This window comes from Zophobas morio, unplaced genomic scaffold (assembly GCF_036711695.1).
Source record: "Zophobas morio isolate AGI-343-1 ecotype UQ-CSIRO unplaced genomic scaffold, CSIRO_AGI_Zmor_V1 ptg000021l, whole genome shotgun sequence".
Lineage (NCBI taxonomy): Eukaryota > Metazoa > Arthropoda > Insecta > Coleoptera > Tenebrionidae > Zophobas > Zophobas morio.
In genome coordinates this window covers 23,461,406-23,483,867 of record NW_026972126.1, presented here as the reverse complement: position 1 = coordinate 23,483,867, position 22,462 = coordinate 23,461,406, and the positions used below count along the sequence as shown (strand labels likewise).

The 22,462-nt window shown below is 36.4% G+C and overlaps 8 protein-coding genes across 8 annotated transcripts; 4 read left to right on the top strand and 4 right to left on the bottom strand.

The window, feature by feature from the left end:
- Positions 1-2: 2 nt before the first annotated feature.
- LOC135131812 (protein lethal(2)essential for life-like) lies at positions 3-572 on the top strand (the record flags this gene model as incomplete). Its single annotated transcript, XM_064059663.1, is given in 1 exon segment — positions 3-572. A coding segment is annotated over 1 exon segment (519 nt), but the record flags the coding sequence as incomplete, so codon positions are not given.
- A 609-nt stretch (positions 573-1,181) lies between these two features.
- LOC135132511 (protein lethal(2)essential for life-like) lies at positions 1,182-1,981 on the bottom strand. Its single transcript, XM_064060633.1, has one exon. The coding sequence runs from the start codon at positions 1,872-1,874 to the stop codon at positions 1,329-1,331; it is 546 nt and encodes a 181-aa protein (XP_063916703.1). The 5' UTR covers positions 1,875-1,981; the 3' UTR covers positions 1,182-1,328.
- A 4,541-nt stretch (positions 1,982-6,522) lies between these two features.
- Positions 6,523-7,235, top strand: LOC135132630 (protein lethal(2)essential for life-like). Its single transcript, XM_064060773.1, has one exon. The coding sequence runs from the start codon at positions 6,588-6,590 to the stop codon at positions 7,131-7,133; it is 546 nt and encodes a 181-aa protein (XP_063916843.1). The 5' UTR covers positions 6,523-6,587; the 3' UTR covers positions 7,134-7,235.
- A 568-nt stretch (positions 7,236-7,803) lies between these two features.
- LOC135132457 (protein lethal(2)essential for life-like) lies at positions 7,804-8,545 on the bottom strand. The gene has a single exon (XM_064060560.1). It carries the CDS (start codon positions 8,462-8,464, stop codon positions 7,922-7,924), a length of 543 nt encoding a protein of 180 aa, XP_063916630.1. The 5' UTR covers positions 8,465-8,545; the 3' UTR covers positions 7,804-7,921.
- Positions 8,546-11,627: 3,082 nt separating this feature from the next.
- On the top strand, positions 11,628-12,391 carry LOC135132639 (protein lethal(2)essential for life-like). Its single transcript, XM_064060786.1, has one exon. The coding sequence runs from the start codon at positions 11,760-11,762 to the stop codon at positions 12,306-12,308; it is 549 nt and encodes a 182-aa protein (XP_063916856.1). The 5' UTR covers positions 11,628-11,759; the 3' UTR covers positions 12,309-12,391.
- A 580-nt stretch (positions 12,392-12,971) lies between these two features.
- Positions 12,972-13,742, bottom strand: LOC135132586 (protein lethal(2)essential for life-like). Its single transcript, XM_064060712.1, has one exon. The coding sequence runs from the start codon at positions 13,666-13,668 to the stop codon at positions 13,126-13,128; it is 543 nt and encodes a 180-aa protein (XP_063916782.1). The 5' UTR covers positions 13,669-13,742; the 3' UTR covers positions 12,972-13,125.
- A 3,980-nt stretch (positions 13,743-17,722) lies between these two features.
- LOC135132566 (protein lethal(2)essential for life-like) lies at positions 17,723-18,514 on the bottom strand. Its single transcript, XM_064060689.1, has one exon. The coding sequence runs from the start codon at positions 18,415-18,417 to the stop codon at positions 17,866-17,868; it is 552 nt and encodes a 183-aa protein (XP_063916759.1). The 5' UTR covers positions 18,418-18,514; the 3' UTR covers positions 17,723-17,865.
- Positions 18,515-18,863: 349 nt separating this feature from the next.
- LOC135132487 (protein FAM200C) lies at positions 18,864-21,207 on the top strand. Its single transcript, XM_064060605.1, has 3 exons — positions 18,864-19,181; positions 19,234-19,817; positions 19,869-21,207. Exons 1-3 carry the CDS (start codon positions 19,057-19,059, stop codon positions 21,146-21,148), a joined length of 1,989 nt encoding a protein of 662 aa, XP_063916675.1. The 5' UTR covers positions 18,864-19,056; the 3' UTR covers positions 21,149-21,207.
- The last annotated feature ends 1,255 nt before the right edge of the window (positions 21,208-22,462 follow it).

Sequence of the window (22,462 nt, the reverse complement as noted above, 5' to 3'; positions counted from 1 at the left end):
AAAATGCACCCCGGCCGTCTCGCCTCCTCGACCAACACTTCGGCGCCGTTCTTGGACCGGAAGATTTACTGTCGCCTCTGACCCCTCGAGAGTTCGGCGGTTTGCTGCGTTTTCCTTCTAAGTATCTGCGTCCGTGGAGGTCTGCACTTTCCCAACAGGACGTCGGCTCCACCGTGCGCTTCGACAAGGACAAATTCGAGGCGAATTTGGACGTGCAGCAGTTCAAGCCGGAGGAGATCACGGTGAAGGTGAGCGACGACACGGTCACTATCGAGGGAAAACATGAGGAGAAGCAGAACGAGCATGGGTACATTTCGAGGCATTTCGTGAGGAGGTACGTGGTGTCGAAGGGGCATGATATCAGTAAAGTGGAGTCGACGTTGTCTTTCTGATGAGGTGCTCACCATCGGGCACCCAAAATTGATACTGGGAAAGAGGAGGAACGGAGTATTCGTGTTGTGCAGACGGGGCAGCCTTCCAAAGCCGTGGAACAGAAGACCGACAAGAAAGAAGAGAAATAATTTAACTTAAAATGTATTAATTACTGATGACTGTTTGTGATATTGTTAATGTGTTTTGTATTTTCTGTTCAAAATAAATAAAACCACCCCAAAATAAAAAACGTTTTTATTATTTGCATTAAGACATTGCTATTGCTATTAACTTTCTGTTCAGCGAACTAAATTTACTAAAATCCTACAAAACTCAAAATTCAGTTCTGTTCATTTTCCACTTTCTTGACATTCTTCGACGGCTTTCTTCCCTTTGTTCGGCCTTTTCCACATCGATCCTTGGAGCAATGACCGACAAAACCCAAAATTCGGGAAATTTCTAGAAGGTTCTATAAGGTTCTAGAGGGTGATAAAGGAATTTTGTGGTTTAAATATGGTCTAAGTTGTTTTGGGGGTGGTTGGGGGTTTAGTGTGTTATTTCAGTCGCGTTCCTTTTTAAAATACGAAATAATTCGATCTTTTCCAGTGTTGGAAATACATACAATATCTTACCGTTCAGTTGTGTTTTATTGGTTGCATATCTTAGGAAGGATTTTTTTTCATAAAAGAGAAATAACCAGAAAAACTAGAAAGATACACATTGTGTTCACAAAATAATTAGCTTTTGGCTTCTTTTAATTATACTTTGACACTTTTCACGTACTTTTTCTTAAATATTATCAAAAGAAGTTCTGGTGTAGTGAAAAAATTTATTAAATTAATAAATACAAATGGAAAATGCTAACGTAACTAAACTACACATACATTACAAAACTCAGTCTTTAATTACCACAAATACCAGAAAACAATAATTAATACAAAATAGTTGCGAACAAATTACTTCTTTTCTTCTTCTTCCTTCTTCTCCACCGCCTTGGTCGGCTGCCCCGTCTGGATAACCGGGACGCTCCTTCCCTCCTCCACAGCAGCCTTAACCCTGGGCGCCGTTATCGTGAGCACCCCGTCCGTCGACAACTTCGACTCGATTTTATCCGCGTCATGGTCTTCGGGCAAAACGTACTTCCTCACGAAATGCCGCGAAATCAACCCGTGCTCGTCTTCCTTCTCCTCGTGTTTTCCCTCCACCGTGACGACGTTTTTGGCCACCTTCACGCTGATTTCCTCCGGCTTGAACTGCTGCACGTCCAGATTCACCTGGAATTTGTCCTTGTCGCGGCAGACGGTCGATCCGGAATCCTTTTGGGAAGCGGCAGAACGCCAAGGTCTCAGATATCCCGCAGGACAACGCATGAGGTGGCGGAGTTCGCGAGGAATTAGCGGCGCGAAGAAATCCTCCGGGTCCAGACCCAAGCCGAAATGTTGATCCAGCATTCTGGTCGGGCGGGAGTGTTCGAAGGGGTCGTTCAACAGAATTATGGACATTTTCGCTAGTTTAGCACTGATTTGTACGTCGTGGTTTTTTTGAAGTTGGCACCTTGTGTTGTATCGACCAATTGAATCGCAGGACTGAAGTCGGGTTTGATCGGCGGCTGGTTTTATAGGGACACGCGTTTCGAGAATGTTCGCAAATTGACGCGAAGGATGAATCTAGAATATTGGAGAAGGTCAGGAATGTTTGGGTTGCGTGGCGATGAACCAGTTCATAGAATGTTCTCTCTAGAACATTCGGGAAGTCGCTCTTTACTTGATGTTTTCTTTTTTGATTTTACAAATAGTTTTTCGTTTAAAATAAAGCTCTTATCTAGTGATTAAATAAAAATAAACAAAGACGAAATTACTTTTATAATTTCAATATTAACCCGGGGATATGTGAATAAAATTGCTGGAAGTTTGTAAAATTATAACAAAATTTTTTCGGTTTTTCTCTTTCTCCTATTTATTTTTTTGTGTTTAAGGATTTGCTTAACTTATGTAAATAATTCAACAGGAAATACATTACTATTTTTTTCTTAAAACTTTTACATATAATAATTTGTGCTGATTTTTTATAAAATTACATTACAAAATGAATTTAAAAAGTTTTAGGAATCTAAAATTTGTACCAACTAGATTTTACAACTGCAAAATGTGTTTTAAATTAAAGAAATCGGGATTTGGTATGACATTTTTACCAGAAAAGAATGACTAGTCGAGCTACTTTTTTAAATTAAAATTTATTTATGAATACACAAGAGCAATTACACGTTCTACTACAAAGAAATATCTAATACGTATAATACTGTAAATATTTTATACAGTATGTTCCCGGATTGAGTTCACAAGAGGAAAAAAACTGTATTTTCTATTTTACAAAAAAATGACAAAGGAATAATATTTTTTGCTTAATTTAAAATAAATAAATCTATAATAATTAGAACTTTAATATTATCAGGCTGTGTTCTTAAAATCGAAAAAACCCAAAAGTAGCGTAGGACTTTTTTATTTTTAATTTTCCAAAAAAAATTTCAATGGAATAAAAATTGTTCCTTAATTCAAACCAATTTCTACTATTCGATTAACCCACCACCCCTTTCAACACGTAGTTCAATTCTAACCCGTAATTCTTTCCTCTTGTGAAAATTTTTATAATATTCACAGTTTGATAATGTATCATAATAGGTGCATAAATAAGACCAACTTTGGCGAATGATGTATACTGTAAGAAAATAGAGGGTGGGTGGGCGGGGTTAGTATTTGCTAAGATAAGACTGAACAATATTAAAAGTAGTTACTAGAATGAATAAATAATAGTTTAAAAAACTAAAAAAAACACGCTTTTATTGCTAATCGAACTAAAAACTAGAAAATAATTTTTAATGACAGAGTTTAATATTACAGTAGTAGAAGATCAAACAATCAATCATAATAAATCACCTCAAATTAAAATTATAATAAAATTTAAGTTATTAACAGAATAATTCAATTCAGAGTAAAAAGCGTGGGGTGCTTGATATTTTAAATATTACAATCATTCTATTGGCAACTATCTATGAGAGGATAGTTATGAACCGCAGTAAAATGCACCCCACGCTTTTTACTCTGAATTGAATTATTCTGTTAATAACTTAAATTTTATTATAATTTTAATTTGAGGTGATTTATTATGATTGATTGTTTGATCTTCTACTACTGTAATATTAAACTCTGTCATTAAAAATTATTTTCTAGTTTTTAGTTCGATTAGCAATAAAAGCGTGTTTTTTTTAGTTTTTTAAACTATTATTTATTTTTCATTTTTTAGTCTGCGACAAATTCATAAATTGGGGAATTAATTACTTATTTAGATTTTTCTAGAAAGAACCACTCAGTGGTCTCCGTATGATCGATCAACGGGAATTAGTTCGAAATCAATCGCCCTCACGGACCAACGGGACACAATTCATCATTGTGGTTAGTTTTACCCCCCAAATAGTTAATTTTCCTCCATGTTTGTATTTCTGAATCAAAATTTGTTATCTTTATTTAAGTTGGTGAGAATTCATGATTAGATATGTTTTAATTATAATTCATTCCTTCTTTACCGACTGTAAAACCAAAGCTATGCAGAAATTGTCCTTGAAACAGAAATAATCGGTATAGATCGGTATAATCGACACGGAGAGAGATAACCGTGGTATATACTGACACAATTAAGATGCGATCAGCCATTTTTGCACACGTTTAGTTAATTAAAAGTCCGTTCTTGTTTTTTTCATTTAATATCCGTTATTTGTATTTTAATCAAGACTATAATTACAACGAAGAGTAAACCAGATACTACAGGCATGCGCAGATCGCGCGCTAGCTTTATCTCTTTTACTCCACTACACAGGATCCATAAAAGAATTTATAAATCCTGGCGGTCCTAATAAGGATAATGGGAAACTGTTATCAAATTATTGCATTGTCATCGATCCTTGAGACGTGTGCAAAGTTTCAAGATGATCAGACTTTTAGAAACCGATGAAAATTAAGCTCAAAGATTCCGTTACATCCATAAAAGAATTTATAAATCCTGGCGGTCCTAATAAGGATAATGGGAAACTGTTATCAAATTATTGCATTGTCATCGATCCTTGAGACGTGTGCAAAGTTTCAACATGATCAGACTGTTAGAAACCGATGAAAATTAAGCTCAAAGATTCCGTTACATACATACATACAACCCAAGCAAATAAAAGCGTGATAAAAAGGGGTGGCAGCCGGGCAACTGCTTGCTAATAAGACACTGTGGAAAAAAAATAAACTGAGCTTCACCCACCCACCCACCCCTATTCCGCTTTGATTGCTCATTTTATTGGCTCTGAGATGGAGTTTGGAATGATAATGCTTGCTTATAAAAGATTCTGTAGGAAGAATCAATATTAGCCCCTCCCACCCACCCATTTTCTATTTTTTTTCTTCTGAAATAAGAAATAAATCTTATAACAAATAGTAAATATAACAAAAAAATCACAGGTAGCGCTTTTTTTTTTTTTTTCTTTAACATCCTAGGTCCTATTAATTCCCATTCCCAATCTACAGAATTATTAATATATTATATTTAACCTCGCCCGCCCACCCTTCCTTCTTTTCAGTAATTGATTATCTGGTTGAATGAGAGGTGGATCTTATACTCAATAGAAATTAAATCGTTAGAATGAGAATAGCGCGGGTGGATGGAGCTAGTACCTGCTACGACAAAAGTGATTTTGGCAGATGACATATCGTCTGAGATTATAATGGGCGGGGCTAATACTTGCTAAGATAAGAGTGATTTTGGCAGATGACATACCATCTGGAAAAATAATGGGCGTGTGGGCGGGGCTAGTATTTGCTAAGATAAGACTGAACAATATTAAGAGTAGTCACTAGAATGAAGAAAGGGAGGGAGCTGGGCAACTGCTTCCTTATAAGACGCTTTGAAAAAAAAGTAAACTGAGCTCCACCCACCCACCCCTATTCCGCTTTGATCCATCATTTTATTGGCTCTGAAACCGAGTTTGGAATATTAGTGCTTGCTTATAAAAGATTCTGTAGGAAAAATTAATATTAGCCCCGCCCACCCACCCACTTTTTATTTTTATCTTCTGAAATAAGAAATAAATCTGATAGCAAATAATAAATGTAATAAAAATTACGATTAACGCTTTTTTTTTCTTTTTTCAGCAACCTAAGTTCTATTAATTCCCATTCCAACACTACAGAATTAATAATATAACATATTTAACCCCGCCCACCCACCCCTCCTTCTTTCCAGTAATTCATTATCTAGTTGAATGAGGCTTGGATCTTATATTGAATAGAAATAATAGTTACCTGCCACGATAAGAGTGATTTTGGCAGATGGAATACTTTCTGAGAAAATAATGGGTGGGTGGGCGGGGCTAGTTCTTGCTAAGATAAGACTTTTTGGCAAATGATATATATACCCCGGAAGAAACATTGAACATTATTAGGAGTAGTCACTAGAATTAAGAGGTCTGGGCTATTTCGCCCAACTTCTTTCTTCATTTCACTGTCTTATTTTATTTACTGTAGTATGGGAATTGAATTCTGTTTTGACAAGCGGTTGAATATAAGATTTAAAAAAAATCAGGTTAGGTCAAACCAGCCTAGGTCACGCTACATAAAGTTTTTTAAAAATTTTAGATTCAAGGTTGTCAAACAAGATTTAATTTTTATCTATATAACCCGCTACCCACTGTAAGATAAAAATTTTAAAACCGACAAATTTTTATTAAAATTATATTTATTCTTAATATTTTTGTATTAAAATTTAAGAAATAAGTTGAAAATGTACATGGAACAAAAAATCTTAAAATCCATGAAAATGTTATATGGAACAAATTAGCACTGAGCTGATTTATTTTCGTTTTGATTAATACATAATTAAAAACCAATTTGTTTACTAATAAGGAAATAATTTGCTGACACTTAAATAGTGCGCCATACGCATTTCACAACGATTTTAATTTACTGCTTTTTAAAATGAAAATTATGTCATTACATTTTACACCGACTGAACGCAAAACCTTCCAGTCGAATCTCGAGCGTTCGCTCCCTCTAGAACGTTCCACCACGTCCACATAAAACCTCGAGCGCCGTGACGCTCCCGTCAGACTTGAACAGACTCAAGCGCAGGCAACAAGCCAAAGGACCTCAAGCGAGCCCTCAGTTCGAAAAATCTCAACAAAAATGGCTTTGTGGATGTGGAACAATCCTTTCCAATTCTCCCGGCCGTCTCGCCTTCTCGACCAACACTTCGGCAGCGTTCTCGAACCGGAAGATTTACTGTCGCCTCTGACCCCTCGAGAGTTCGGCGGTTTGCTACGTTTTCCTTCTGAATATCTGCGTCCGTGGAGGTCTGCACTTTCCCAACAGGACGTCGGCTCCACCGTGCGCTACGACAAGGACAAATTCGAGGCGAATTTGGACGTGCAGCAGTTCAAGCCGGAGGAGATCACGGTGAAGGTGAGCGACGACACGGTCACTATCGAAGGAAAACATGAGGAGAAGCAGGACGAGCATGGGTACATTTCGAGGCATTTCGTGAGGAGGTATGTGGTGCCGAAAGGGCATGATATCAGGAAAGTGGAGTCCACGTTGTCTTCGGATGGAGTGCTCACCATCAGGGCACCCAAGATTGATAGTGGGAAAGAGGAGGAACGGAGTATTCGTGTTGTGCAGACGGGGCAGCCTTCCAAGGCCGTGGAGCAGAAGACCGACAAGAAAGAAGAGTAATAATTTAACTTAAAATGTATTAATTACTGATGACTGATTGTGATATTGTTAATGTGTTTTGTGTTTTCTGTTCAAAGTAAATAAAACCACCTCAAAATAAAAGACGTTTTTATTATTTGCATTAAGACATTGTTATTAACTTTCTGTTCAGCGAATTAAATTTACTAAAATCCTACAAAACTCAAAATTCAGTTCTCTTCCTTTTCCTCTTTCTTGACATTCTTCGACGGTTTTCCTCTCTTTGGTCGTTCTTTTCCACATCGATCCTTGGGGCAATGTTCGACAAAACCCAAAATTCGAGAAATTTCTAGAAGCTTCTACAAGGTTCTATAGGGTGATGAAGGAATTTTCTGGTTTAAATATGGCCTAAGTTGTTTTGGGGTTGGTTGGAGGTTTAGTGTGTTGTTTCAGTGGCGTTCCTTTTTAAAATACGAAATGATTCAATCTTTTCCAATGTTGGGAAATACAATCCCCTTCCGTTCTGTTGTGTTTTATTGGTTGCATATCTTAGGAAGGATTTTTTTTTCATAAAATAAAAAGAATCGAAAAAACTGGAAAGATACTCACTGTTTAGTGAGTTTCGAAACTCCGTAGTTCACAAAATAATCCGCTTTTGGAATTTTTCTTTGATACTTTTTAAGTACTTTGTCTTAAATAAAATGAAAAGAAATTCTGGTGTAGTGAAAAAATTTATTAAATTAAATACAAATAGAAAAGGCTAACGTAACTAAACTACACATACATTTACATTACAAAACTCAGTCTAATACAAAATAACTGCGAAAAAATTACTTCTTTTCTTCTTCTTCCTTCTTCTCCACCGCCTTGGTCGGTTGGCCCGTCTGGATAACCGGAACGCTCCTTCCCTCCTCCAAAGCAGCCTTAACCCTGGGCGCCGTTATCGTGAGCACCCCGTCCGACGACAACTTCGACTCGATTTTATCCGCGTCGTGGTCCTCGGGCAAAACGTACTTCCTCACGAAATGCCGCGAAATAAACCCGTGCTCGTCTTCCTTCTCCTCGTGTTTTCCCTCCACCGTGACGACGTTTTTGGCCACCTTCACGCTGATTTCCTCCGGCTTGAACTGCTGCACGTCCAGATTCACCTGGAATTTGTCCTTGTCGCGGCAGACGGTCGATCCGGAATCCTTTTGGGAAGCGGCAGAACGCCAAGGTCTCAGATATCCCGCAGGACAACGCATGAGGTGGCGGAGTTCGCGAGGAATCAGCGGCGTGAAGAAATCCTCCTGGTCCAGACCCAAACCGAAATGTTGATCCAGCATTCTGGTCGGGCGAGAGTCGAAGGGGTCGTTCAACAGAATTATGGACATTTTCGGGGGTTTAGCACTGATTTGTACGTCGTGGTTTTTTTGAAGTTGGCACCTTGGTGCTGTCTCGACCAATTGAATCGCAGGACTGAAGTCGGGTTTGATCGGCGGCTGGTTTTATAGGGAGAAGCGCTTCGAGAATGTTCGGAAATTGACGCGAATGATGAATCTAGAAAATTGGAGAAGGTCAGGATTGTTTGGGTTGCGTGGCGATGAGCCAGTTCATAGAATGTTCTCTCTAGAACATTCGGGAAGTCGCTCTCTACTTGATGTTTTCTTTTTTAATTTTACAAATAGTTTTTCGTTTAAAATAAAGGTCTTAACTAGTGATTAAAGAAAAATAAACGAAAACGAAATTACTTTTATAATTTCAATATTAACCCGGGAATATGTGAATAAAATTGCTGGAAGTTTGTAAAATAATAACAAAATTTTTTCAGTTTTTCTGTTTCTCCTATTTATTTTTTTGTGTTTAAGGATTTGCTTAACTTATGTAAATAATTCAACAGGAAATACATTTCAATTTGTTCTTAAAACCTCTGCATATTTTAATTGGTCCTGAATTTTTATAAAATTACGTTACAAAATGAATTAAAAAAGGTTTAGGAATCTAAAATTTGTTCTATGTAGATTTTACAACTGCAAAATGTGTTTTAAATTAAAGAAATTGGGATTTGGTATTACATTTTTACCAGAAAAGAATGACTAATCGAGCTACTTTTTTAAATTTAAATTAATTTAGGAATACACAAGAGCAATAACACGTTCTACTACAAAGAAATATCTAATACCTATAATACTGTAATTATTTTATACAGTATGTTCTCGGACTGAGTTCACAAGAGGAAAAAAAACTTTATTTTCTATTTTACAAAAAAATGACAAAGGAATAATATTTTTTGCTTAATTCAAAATAAATAAATCTATAATTAGAACTTTAATATTATCAGGCTGTGTTCTTAAAATCGAAAAAACCCAAAAGTAGCGTAGGACTTTTTTATTTTTAATTTTACAAAAAAATGTCAATGGAATAAAAATTGTTCCTTAAATCAAACCAATTTCTACTATTCGATTAACCCACCACCCCTTTCAACACGTAGTTCAATTCTAACCCGTAATTCTTTTCTCTTGTGAAAATTTTAATAATATTCACAGTTTGATAATGTATCATAATAGGTGCATAAGATAAGACCAACTTTGGCGAATGATGTACACTGTAAGAAAATAGAGGGTGGGTGGGCGGGGCTAGTATTTGCTAAGATAAGACTGAACAATATTAAAAGCAGTTACTAGAATGAAAAAGGGGTGGCAGCCGGGTAACTGCTTGCTTATAAGACATTGTGGAAAAAAAATAAACTGAGCTTCACCCACCCACCCACCCCTATTCCGCTTTGATTGCTCATTTTATTGGCTCTGACATGGAGTTAGGAATGATAATGCTTGCTTATAAAAGATTATGTAGGAAAAATCAATGTTAGCCCCTCCCACCCACCCATTTTCTATTTTTTTTCTTCTGAAATAAGAAATAAATCTTATAACAAATAGTAAATATAATAAAAAAATCACGGTTAGCGCTTTTTTTTCTTTTTTTAACATCCTAGGTCGTATTAATTCCCATTCCCAATCTACAGAATTATTAATATAATATATTTTACCTTGCCCGCCCACCCCTCCTTCTTTTCAGTAATTGATTATCTGGTTGAATGAAAGGTGGATCTTATACTAAATAGAAATAAAATCGTTAGAATGAGAATAGCGCGGGTGGGTGGAGCTAGTACCTGCTACGACAAGAGTGATTTTGGCAGATGACATATCGTCTGATAAAATAATGGGCGGGTGGGCGGGGCTAATACTTGCTAAGATAAGAGTGATTTTGGCAGATGACATACCATCTGAAAAAATAATGGGCGGGTGGGCGGGGCTAGTATTTGCTAAGATAAGACTGAACAATATTATGAGTAGTCACCTAGAATGATGAAAGGGAGGGAGCTGGGCAACTGCTTCCTTATAAGACGCTTTGAAACAAAAGTAAACAGAGCTCTACCCAACCACCCCTATTCCGCTTTGATCCTTCATTTTATTGGCTCTGAAACCGAGTTTGGAATATTAGTGCTTGATCTTAAAAGATTCTGTAGGAAAAATTAATATTACCCCGCCCACCCACCCAGTGTTTATTTTTATCTTCTGAAATAAGAAATAAATCTGATAGCAAATAATAAATGTAATAAAAATTACGATTAACGCTTTTTTTTTCTTTTTTCAACATCCTAAGTTCTATTAATTCCCATTCCAACTCTACAGAATTAATAATATAATATATTTAACCCCGCCCACCCAACCCTCCTTCTTTCCAGTAATTCATTATCTGGTTGAATGAAAGTTGGATCTTACATTGAATAGAAATAAAATCGTTACCTGCCACGATAAGAGTGATTTTGGCAGATGGAATACCTTCTGAGAAAATAATGGGTGGGTGGGCGGGGCTAGTTCTTGCTAAGATAAGACTTTTTGGAAAATGATATATATACCCCGGAAGAAACATTGAACATTATTAGGAGTAGTCACTAGAATTAAAAGGTCCGGGCTACTTCGCCCAACTTCTCTCTCCATTTCACTGTCTTATTTTATTTACTACAGTATGGGAATTGAATTCTGTTTTGACAAGCGGTTGAATATAACATTTAAAAAAAATCAGGTTAGGTCAAACCAGCCTAGGTCACGCTACATCAAGTTTTTTAAAAATTTTAGATTCAAGCTTGTCAAATAAGATTTAATTTTTATCTATATAACCCACGACCCACTGAAAGGTAAAAATTATAAAACTCACAAATTTTTATTAAAATTATATTTATTCTTAATATTTTTGTGTTAAAATTTAAGAAATAAGTTGAAAATGTTCATGGAACAAAAAAAATCTTAAAATCCATGAAAATGTCATATGGAACAAATTAGCACTGAGCTGATTTATTTTCGTTTTGATTAATACATAATTTAAAGAAAACCAATTTTTTTGCTAATAAGGAAATAATTTGCTGACACTTAAATAGTGCGCCATGTGCATTTTAAAACGATTTTAATTTACTGCTTTTTAAAATGAAAATTATGTAATCACATTTTACACCGACTAAACGCAAAACCTTCCAGTCGAATCTCGAGCGTTCGCTCCCTCTAGAACGTTCCACCACGTCCACATAAAAACTCGAGCGCCGTGACGCTCCCGTCAGACTTGAACAGACTCAAGCGCAGGCAACAAACCAAAGGACCTCAAGCGAGCTCTCATTCGAAAAATCTCAAAAAAATGGCTTTGTGGATGTGGAACAACCCTTTCCAATTCTCCCGGCCGTCTCGCCTCCTCGACCAACACTTCGGCGCCGTTCTCGAACCGGAAGATTTACTGTCGCCTCTGACCCCTCGAGAGTTCGGCGGTTTGCTACGTTTTCCTTCTGAATATCTGCGTCCGTGGAGGTCTGCACTTTCCCAACAGGACGTCGGCTCCACCGTGCGCTTCGACAAGGACAAATTCGAGGCGAATTTGGACGTGCAGCAGTTCAAGCCGGAGGAGATCACGGTGAAGGTGAGCGACGACACGGTCACTATCGAAGGAAAACATGAGGAGAAGCAGGACGAGCATGGGTACATTTCGAGGCATTTCGTGAGGAGGTATGTGGTGCCGAAGGGGCATGATATCAGTAAAGTGGAGTCGACGCTGTCTTCGGATGGGGTGCTCACCATCAGGGCACCCAAGATTGATAGTGGGAAAGAGGAGGAACGGAGTATTCGTGTTGTGCAGACGGGGCAGCCGTCTAAAGCCGTGGAGCAGAAGACCGAGAAAAAAGAAGAGAAATAATTTTACTTAAAATGTATCAATTACTGATGACTGATTGTGATGTTGTTAATGTGTTTTGTATTTTCTGTTCAAAATAAATAAAACCACCCCAAAATAAAAGTTGTTTTGATTATTTGCAGTAAGACATTGTTATTAACTTTCTCTTCAACGAATTAAATTTACTAAAATCTTACAAAACTCAAAATTCAGTTCTCTTCCTTTTCCTCTTTCTTGATATTCTTCGACGGTTTTCCTCTCTTTGGTCGTTCTTTTCCACATCGATCCTTGGGGCAATGTTCGACAAAACCCAAAATTCCAGAAATTTCTAGAAGCTTCTATAAGGTTCTAGAGGGTGATGAAGGAATTTTCTGGTTTAAATATGGCCTAAGTTGTTTTGGGGGTGGTTGGAGGTTTAGTGTGTTGTTTCAGTGGCGTTCCTTTTTAAAATACGAAATGATTCAATCTTTTCCAGTGTTGGGAAATACAATCCCCTTCCGTACTGTTGTGTTTTATTGGTTGCATATCTTAGGAAGGATTTTTTTTCATAAAATAAAAAGAACCGAAAAAACTGGAAAGATACTCACTGTTTGAGTTTCGAAACTCCGTAATTCAAAAAATAATCCGCTTTTGGAATTTTTCTTTGATACTTTTTAAGTACTTTGTCTTAAATAAAATCAAAAGAAATTCTGGTGTAGTGAAAATATTTATTAAATTAAATACAAATAGAAAAGGATAACGTAACTAAACTACACATACATTTACATTACAAAACTCAGTCTTTAATTACCACAAATACTAAAAAATAAAAAATAATTAATACAAAATAACTGCGAAAAAATTACTTCTTTTCCTCTTCTTCCTTCTTCTCCACCGCCTTGGTCGGCTGCCCCGTGTGGATAACCGGAACGCTCCTTCCCTCCTCCACGGCAGCCTTAACCCTGGGCGCCGTTATCGTGAGCACCCCGTCCGTCGACAACTTCGACTCGATTTTATCCGCGTCGTGGTCCTCGGGCAAAACGTACTTCCTCACGAAATGCCGCGAAATCAACCCGTGCTCGTCTTCCTTCTCCTCGTGTTTTCCCTCCACCGTGACGACGTTTTTGGCCACCTTCACGCTGATTTCCTCCGGCTTGAACTGCTGCACGTCCAGATTCACCTGGAATTTGTCTTTGTCGCGGCAGACGGTCGATCCGGAATCCTTTTGGGAAGCGGCAGAACGCCAAGGCCTCAGATATCCCGCAGGACAACGCATGAGGTGGCGAAGTTCGCGAGGAATCAGCGGCGCGAAGAAATCCTCCGGGTCCAGACCCAAACCGAAATGTTGATCCAGCATTCTGGACGGGCGAGAGTCGAAAGGGTCGTTCAACAGAATTATGGACATTTTCGGGGGTTTAGCACTGATTTGTATGTCGTGGTTTTTTTGAAGTTGGCACCTTGTGCTGTCTCGACCAATTGAATCGCAGGACTGATGTCGGGTTTGATCGGCGGCTGGTTTTATAGGGAGAAGCGTTTCGAGAATGTTCGGAAATTAGCGCGAAGGATAAATCTAGAATATTGGAGAAGGTCAGGAATGTTTGGGTTGCGTGGTGATGATTCAGTTCATTGAATGTTCTCTCTAGAACATTCGGGAAGTCGCTTGATGTTTTCTTTTTTAATTTTACAAATACTTTTTCGTTTAAAATAAACCTCTTACCTAGTGATTAAAGAAAAAATAAACAAACACGAAATTACTTTTATAATTTCAATATTAACTCGGGGATATGTGAATAAAATTGCTGGAAGTTTGTAAAATTATAACATTTTTTCAATTTTTCTGTTTCTCCTATTTATTTTTTTGTGTTTAAGGATCTGCTTAACTTATGTAAATAATTCAACAGAAAATACATTACAATTTGTTCTTAAAACTTCTGCATATATTAATTTGTCCTCAATTTTTATAAAATTACATCACAAAATGAATTAAAAAAGTTTTAGGAATATAAAATTTGTTCCATATACATTTTACAACTGCAAAATGCGTTTTAAGTTAAAGAAATTGGGATTTGGAATTACATTTTTACCAGAAAAAAATTACTAATTGAGCTACTTCTTTAAATTTAAATTTATTTATGAATACACAAGAGCAATAACACGTTCTATTACAAAGAAATATCTAATTCCTATAATACTGTAATTAGTTTATACAGTATGTTCCGGGATTGAGTTCACAGGAGCAAAAAAACTGTATTTTCTATTTTACAAAAAAATGACAAAGGAATAATATTTTTTGCTTCATTCAAAATAAATAAATCTACAATTAGAACTTTAATATTATCAGGCTGTGTTCTTAAAATCGAAAAAACCCAAAAGTAGCGTAGGACATTTTTATTTTTAATTTTCCAAAGAAATGTCAGTGAAATAAAAATTGTTCCTTAATTCAAACCAATTTCTACTATTCGATTAACCCACCACCCCTTTCAGCACATAGTTCAATTCTAACCCGTAATTCTTTCCTCTTGCGAAAATTTTAATAATATTCACAGTTTGGTAATGTATCATAATAGGTGCATAAGATAAGACCAACTTTGGCGAATGATGTACACTGTAAGAAAATAGAGGGTGGGTGGGCGGGGCTAGTATTTGCTAAGATAAGACTGAACAATATTAAAAGTAGTTACTAGAATGAAAAAGGGGTGGCAGCCGGGCAACTGCTTGCTTATAAGACACTGTGGAAAAAAAGGTAAGCTGAGCTCCACCCACCCAACAAACCCTATTCCGCTTTGATCTCTCATTTTATTGCTTTTGACATGGAGTTTGGAATGATAATGCTTGCTTATAAAAGACTATGTAGGAAAAATCAATGTTAGCCCCTCCCACCCACCCATTTTCTATTTTTTTTTCTTCTTTTTTTAACATCCTAGGTCGTATTAATTCCCATTCCCAATCTACAGAATTATTAATATATATATTTAACCTCGCCCGTCCTCCCCTCCTTCTTTTCAGTAATTGATTATCTGGTTGAATGAAAGGTGGATCTTATACTAAATAGAAATAAAATCGTTAGAATGAGAATAGCGCGGGTGGGTGGAGCTAGTACCTGCTACGACAAGAGTGATTTTGGCAGATGACATATCGTCTGATAAAATAATGGGCGGGTGGGCGGGGCTAATACTTGCTAAGATAAGAGTGATTTTGGCAGATGACATACCATCTGGAAAAACAATGGGCGGGTGGGCGGAGCTAGTATTTGCTAAGATAAGACTGAACAATATTATGAGTAGTCACTAGAATGAAGAAAGTGAGGGAGCTGAGCAACTGCTTCCTTATAAGACGCTTTGAAAAAAAAGTAAACTGAGCTCCACCCACCCACCCCTATTCCGCTTTGATCCTTCATTTTATTGGTTCTGAAACCGAGTTTGGAATATTAGTGCTTGCTTATTAAAGATTCTGTAGGAAAAATTAATATAAGCCCTGCCCACCCACCCAGTTTTTATTTTTATCTTCTGAAATAAGAAATAAATCTGATAGCAAATAATAAATGTAATAAAAATTACGATTAACGCTTTTTTTTCTTTTTTCAACATCCTAAGTTCTATTAATTCCCATTCCAACTCTACAGAATTGATAGTATAATATATTTAACCCCGTCCACCCACCCCTTCTTCTTTCCAGTAGTTCATTATCTGGTTGAATGAAAGTTGGATCTTATATTGAATAGAAATAAAATCGTTACCTGCCACGATAAGAGTGATTTTGGCAAATGACATACTTTATGAGAAAATAATGGGCGGGTGGGCGGGGCTAGTTCTTGCTAAGATAGGACTTTTTGGCAAATGATATATACAGGGTTAGTCACGAGAGAATTACTTCTGAAAATTATTTTTACGCAACCCAAAATACGAATACCATGTACCATTTGATACTAACTGAATTTAAAATGAAATGCTTAATCCATGATTGCTTTGAATTTCTCATTTTGACAATTGTGGAAAAGGAGGTTACGCGAGTGTCCATGGTGGTACCGCAGCCAGTCGGAAATCTCCTCCGGCGCCGCTAATAAATTTGTCAGTGTCAGCCTCTTGGTCTTTTGCAACCGATTAATCACGAGAAAATTATTTCTAAAAATTCCTTTTACGGCTTTTATTCAAAGGTTACAAGACAAACTCAAACAAGTAAGTAAATAATTTAACTACTAATCTGTTGAAAATGTTGGGCATTTTGGGGGGATGCTACGGCTTTTTTGTAAATGGATGGCCGAAGAAGTCCGGAGGTTGTAGATTTGCACTTCGAAGAGGCTCTAGGTGACGCAGAGATGGCGAATTAACACAGGCACATTAGCGGCGAACAACATTGGTAGAGCACTTACGGCTTCAGTATAGCCCAGATTGATCTGACTGTATGTCGTCGATCCAAGGGGGCTCTAGAAGCGAGTCAACGATGAAACAAAATGTTAAAAATTAATTAACGTCAAAGTGACACTGCCAAAGTCAAAGCAATCATGGATTAGGCATTTCATTTTAAATTTAGATAATATCAAGTGGTACAGGGTATTAGTATTTTGGGTTGCGTAACAATAATTTTCAGAAGTAATTCTCTCGTGACTAACCCTGTATACCCCGTAAGAAACTAGAGAGCGGATGGGCAGGGCTATATATCAGTAAGGTGGAGTCCACGTTGTCTTTGGATGGGGTGCTTACCATCAGGGCACCCAGGATTGATAGTGGGAAAGAAGAGGGACGGAGTCGTGCAGACGGGGCAGCCTTCCATGGCCGTGGAGCAGAAGACCGAAAAGAAAGAAGAGAAATAGTTTAACTTAAAATATATGAATTACTGATGACTGATTGTGATATTGTTAATGTGTTTTGTGTTTTCTGTTCAAAATAAATAAAACCACGCCAAAATAAAAGTCGCGTTTATTATTTGCATTAAGACATTGTTATTAAATTTCTATTCAGCGAATTAAATTTACTAAAATCTTACAAAACTCAAAATTCAGTTCTCTTCCTCGACATTTTTCGACTGCTTTCCTCCCTTTGTTCGTTTCTTTTCCACATCGATCCTTGGAGCAATGATCGACAAAACCCAAAATTCGGGAAATTTCTAGAAGTTTCTATAAGGTTCTAGAGGGTGATGAAGGAATTTTGTGGTTTAAATACGGTGTAAGTTTGTTTTGGGGGTGGTTGGGAGTTTAGTGCATTGTTTCAGTCGCGTTCCTTTTTAAAATACGATTTGATTGGATCTTTTCCATTGTTGTGAAATACATACAATATCTTACCGTACAGTTGTGTTTTATTGGTTGCATACCTTAGGAAGGATTTTTTCATAAAAGAAAAATAACTAGAAAAACTGGAAAGATACACATTGTGTTCACAAAATAGTCCGCTTTTGGCTTCTTTTAATTATACTTTGATACTTTTCACGTACTTTTTCTTTAATAAAATCAAAAGAAGTTCTGGTATAGTGAAAAAATTTATTAAATTAATAAATACAAACGGAAAATTCTAACGTAACTAAAACTACACATACATTACAAAACTCAGTCTTTAATTACCACAAATACTAAAAAAAAAATAATTAATACAAAATAACTGCGCAAAAATTACTTCTTTTCTTCATCTTCCTTCTTCTCCACCGCCTTGGTCGGCTGCCCCGTCTGGATAACCGGGACGCTCCTTCCCTCCTCCACAGCAGCCTTAACCCTGGGCGCCATTATCGTGAGCACCCCGTCCGACGACAACTTCGACTCGATTTTATCCACGTCGTGGTCTTCGGGCAAAACGTACTTCCTCACGAAATGCCGCGAAATAAACCCGTGCTCGTCTTCCTTCTCCTCGTGTTTTCCCTCCACCGTGACGACGTTTTTGGTCACCTTCACGCTGATTTCCTCCGGCTTGAACTGCTGCACGTCCAGATTCACCTGGAATTTGTCCTTGTCGCGGCAGACGGTCGATCCGGAATCCTTTTGGGAAGCGGCAGAACGCCAAGGTCTCAGATATCCTGCAGGACAACGCATCAGGTGGCGAAGTTCGCGAGGAGTCAGCGCCAGCGGCGCGAAGAAATCCTCCTGGTCCAGACCCAAGCCGGAATGTTGATCCAGCATTCTGGTCGGGCGGGAGTGTTCGAAGGGGTCGTTCAACAGAATTATGGACATTTTCGCTGGTTTAGCACTGATTTGTACGTTGTGGTTTTTTTGAAGTTGGCACCTTGTACTGTATCGACCAATTGAATCGCAGGACTGAAGTCGGGTTTGATCGGCGGCTGGTTTTATAGGAAGACGCGTTTCGAGAATGTTCGGAAATTGACGCGAAGGATGAATCTAGAATTTGGAGAAGGTCAGGAATCAGTGTTGCCAACTGCAGGGAATTTTCCCTTTTAAGGGAATTTTAGGATAAGAAAGGGAAAAAGGGAATTTTTTAACAAAAGTTGGCAATTTTAGGGAATTTTTAGAAGCATTCTTAAGTAGGCTGACAACGCAGCAAAGAAAATGTGAAAATTGATAAATCATAATTTTTTCAGCTTAGAAAAGAGCAACATAGTTTGGTAGGTCTTGGTTGTGTGTTGAGTCATGAGTAGACAAAATGTACTAAATGTAAAACGTAGGTCAACTTGTCATTGGTCAAGAGTAGGTAGATGGTGGGTAGCTTAAATTGTGGGCACTTTGAGGATGTTGAGATGAGATCAGAGAACTGGAGCAGGGATGAGATGTTAAAAATTAAAATGGCGACAAATCGACATAAAGCAAGTGTTCTGTGGTGTGGTAATTTACAAAAAATCTGTAACTTCAATCGAGATGGACAATGAGAAGATAAAAAAAAGAAAAATCCAAGCAGACAAAACATTTAAAAGTTATTGGCTAGATGATCCACTTTTTAAACCATGGCTATTACCAGATACTCAGTCAAAGTATATGGCAAGGTATAAAGTTAGATTATGTATGTAGATACATACTCTTTTAATACTTTTTCAGATGTAAAATTTGCAATGTAACCATCAAATCAGGGAAAAGTGAGTTACAAAAACATGCAGGTACGAAAAAACACTTGGAAAAACTGAAGCTAATTAATCACAATAAAAATGTTGATATATTGTTTAAAATCAACGAAGATACGGTGCATAAGGATAACGTCAAAAAAGCTGAAATTAAACTAGCAGCAGTATTTGCAGCTAACAATATTGCATTTCGAGTTATTGATCAATTAGAACCTGTTTTAAAGGAAATATTTCCGGACAGTAAGATATGCCAAGACATCAACATAAAGAGAACCAAATGCACTGAAATTGTGAAAAATGTTTTGTGCAAAAAGGAGACAAATGACTTAGTGACACATCTGAGAAACAATACATTTTCTGTGCTCTTGGATGAATCAACTGATATTGGTGATTATAAAAGCGTAGCTGTGTTGGCAAGATTCTTAAACCATGATAATAAGATCGAAACTCGTTTACTGGAATTAATACAACTAGATGCAAGAGATTTAGGTGCTACAGCTTTATATAACACATTTAAAGCATGTTTAGAAAGACACAAAATACCCTTGCAAAACATAATAGGTTTGTTAAGATAACATCAGTTTATAAAATAGCTATTATTTATAATTCCAGGTGTTGCTTCGGATGGCGCTAGTGTCATGATTGGAAAAAATCATTCATTTTTTCAACTGCTGCAAAATGATGTACCACATGTAATATTGCTACGTTGTATATGCCATTCTGCCTCACTAGTTGCATCTAATGCATGCACTGTCTTACCTCGAAGTTCTGAAGAACTTTTGAGGGGTATTTACACCTACGTTTCTGGAAGTTCTAAAAGATCTGCACAACTACAAGAAATGCAAGAATATTTTCAGGAAAGGAAGCATAAAATACTTAAACTGTCAGCAACCAGATGGTTAAGTCATTTTGAGTGCGTAGTTAGGATTTTGGAGAACTGGAATGTATTGGAACATTACTTTGCAATTGCGGTGCTAGAAGACAAATTAAAAAGCGCCGAGTTGATTCTAAGTGAATTGAAGAATATATACACAAAAGGATACCTATTTTTTTTAATATATGTCCTAAATTTGTTTAATAGCTTTAATGCTCTTTTCCAAGGCAGAAAGCCTCTAATCCATGTCTTGTACTCAGAGTGTACAAACTTGATGAAACAGTTATGTAAAAATTATCTGGATGGAGCGATAGTGCTCGAACAAAATCTACTTACACTAAACTTGAACAACCCGCGTCATTTTTCGCCTTTAGAAAAACTATATGTCGGCCCAGAGTGTTCTGCACTTGTAAAGACAATGCCCCCTGATGGAAGAGATTTATTTTTAAAAAATTGCCTTAAATTTTACGTAACTGCAGCTGTTGATTTACAGAGACGTTTACCTGAAGAAATATTTAGGGATATGAGGTTTCTGAATCCCAATGTTGCATTTGCTAAAAGTGATGATGAGAGAAATATAGATTTCAATATATTATGTGATAAACTAAAACATATTAACGCAGATAAGACTGAAATCGCGATTGAATGGCGGAACTTGCCAATTTCTTTTAGTGAGACTGAAATTAAAAAATTTACATCCTTGCAATTGCATGAAATGTGGTTAAATATTTGCTCAACAAAAAAATTTAGTGAAGATTTAGCTTTTCCAAATTTAGGAAAGTTAGTCAAGTCAATATTAATTCTCCCTCACTCTAACGCAGAAACAGAGAGAATTTTCAGCATTGTCACTGATACAAAGACCAAAAAAAGAAACAGGATTGGGGAGAGTTCTTTAAACGCTGTTGCTGTTTTTAGGAGCTTTTTACAAGCAACAGAACTAGATGTTGTCAAGTATCCAATAACACAAGACCATCTGCAGTTACATAATGTTGCAATGTATTCATTTAAACACTCATAAAGAGGCTAGATTTTTGTCTTTTATTTGTATTGTAATTATACAACTATATTTTTGTTACTTTGTGTTGTCAATTTTGAAATTATAGTGTTTGTTTATTATATTATTATTATTAAAAGAAGTTAAAAAGAAAGGAGCGTTGTTTTTGGGGAGGAAATTAGTAGATTAAGTGTTTTCTTGATCCGTGAGAAATTTTATCAATTTGTAATGGTAGTAGATTAGATACCTAGTTATATGCAAAAGAGAATTTTGAGGCTGAAAAGGGAATTTTTATCGTCCATGTAGGGAATTCGACATTACAAAGGTTGGCAACACTGTCAGGAATGTTTGGGTTGCGTGACGATGAACCAGTTCATAGAATGTTCTCTCTAGAACATTCGGGAAGTCGCTCTCTACTTGATGTTTTCTTTTTTAATTCTACAAATAGTTTCGTTTAAAATAAAGCTCTTAACTAGTGATTAAAGAAAAAATAAACAAACACGAACTTTTTTTTATAATTTCAATATTAACCCGGGGATAGGTGAATAAAATTGCTGGAAGTTTGTAAAATTATAACAAAATTTTTCAGTTTTTCTGTTTCTCCTATTTATTTTTTTGTGTTTAAGGATTTGCTTAACTTATGTAAATAATTCAATAGGAAATACATTACAATTTGTTCTTAAAACTTCTGCATAAATTAATGTGTCCTGAATTTTTATAAAATTACATTACAAAATGAATAAAAAAAGTTTCAGGAATCTAAAAGTTGTTCCATATACATTTTACAACTGCAAAATGTGATTTAAATTAAAGAAATTGGGATTTGGAATTAAATTTTTACCAGAAAAGAATGACTATCGAACTACTTTTTTAAATTTAAATTTATTTATGAATATACAAGAGCAATCACACGTTGTACTACAAAGAAATATCTAATACCTATAATACTGTAATTATTTCATACAGTATGTTCCCGGATTGCGTTCACAAGAGGAAAAAAAACTTTATTTTCTATTTTACAAAAATTGACAAAGGAAAAATAGCTTTTGCTTAAATCAACATAAATAAACCAACAATTGTGTTCTTAAAATCGAAAAAACAAAAGTATAAGAAAGGACTTTTCTATTTTTAATTTAAAAAAAAATGTGCAAGGAATAAAAATTGTTCCTTAATTCAAACCAATTTCGATTATTCGATTAATTCACCACCTCTTTCAGCACATAGTTCAATTCTAACTGCTAATTCTTTAATTTAGTTCTTTCCCCTTGTGATCTCAATCCGGGGACATTACTGTAGATCTAAAAGCATGTATGGAAAAATGAAATATAGATGTTTAAC

What these genes read in the sequence shown, in the direction of transcription:
- LOC135132511 (XM_064060633.1), bottom strand. Translation starts at nt 1,874, where the DNA reads ATGTCCATAATTCTGTTGAACGACCCCTTCGAACACTCCCGCCCGACC.
- LOC135132586 (XM_064060712.1), bottom strand. Translation starts at nt 13,668, where the DNA reads ATGTCCATAATTCTGTTGAACGACCCTTTCGACTCTCGCCCGTCCAGA.
- LOC135132487 (XM_064060605.1), top strand. Translation starts at nt 19,057, where the DNA reads ATGGACAATGAGAAGATAAAAAAAAGAAAAATCCAAGCAGACAAAACA. An exon ending in CAGTCAAAGTATATGGCAAG is followed by an intron (nt 19,182 to 19,233) that starts GTATAAAGTTAG and finishes ATACTTTTTCAG; the next exon opens with ATGTAAAATTTGCAATGTAA. An exon ending in ACCCTTGCAAAACATAATAG is followed by an intron (nt 19,818 to 19,868) that starts GTTTGTTAAGAT and finishes TTATAATTCCAG; the next exon opens with GTGTTGCTTCGGATGGCGCT.
- LOC135132630 (XM_064060773.1), top strand. Translation starts at nt 6,588, where the DNA reads ATGGCTTTGTGGATGTGGAACAATCCTTTCCAATTCTCCCGGCCGTCT.
- LOC135132639 (XM_064060786.1), top strand. Translation starts at nt 11,760, where the DNA reads ATGGCTTTGTGGATGTGGAACAACCCTTTCCAATTCTCCCGGCCGTCT.
- LOC135132457 (XM_064060560.1), bottom strand. Translation starts at nt 8,464, where the DNA reads ATGTCCATAATTCTGTTGAACGACCCCTTCGACTCTCGCCCGACCAGA.
- LOC135132566 (XM_064060689.1), bottom strand. Translation starts at nt 18,417, where the DNA reads ATGTCCATAATTCTGTTGAACGACCCCTTCGAACACTCCCGCCCGACC.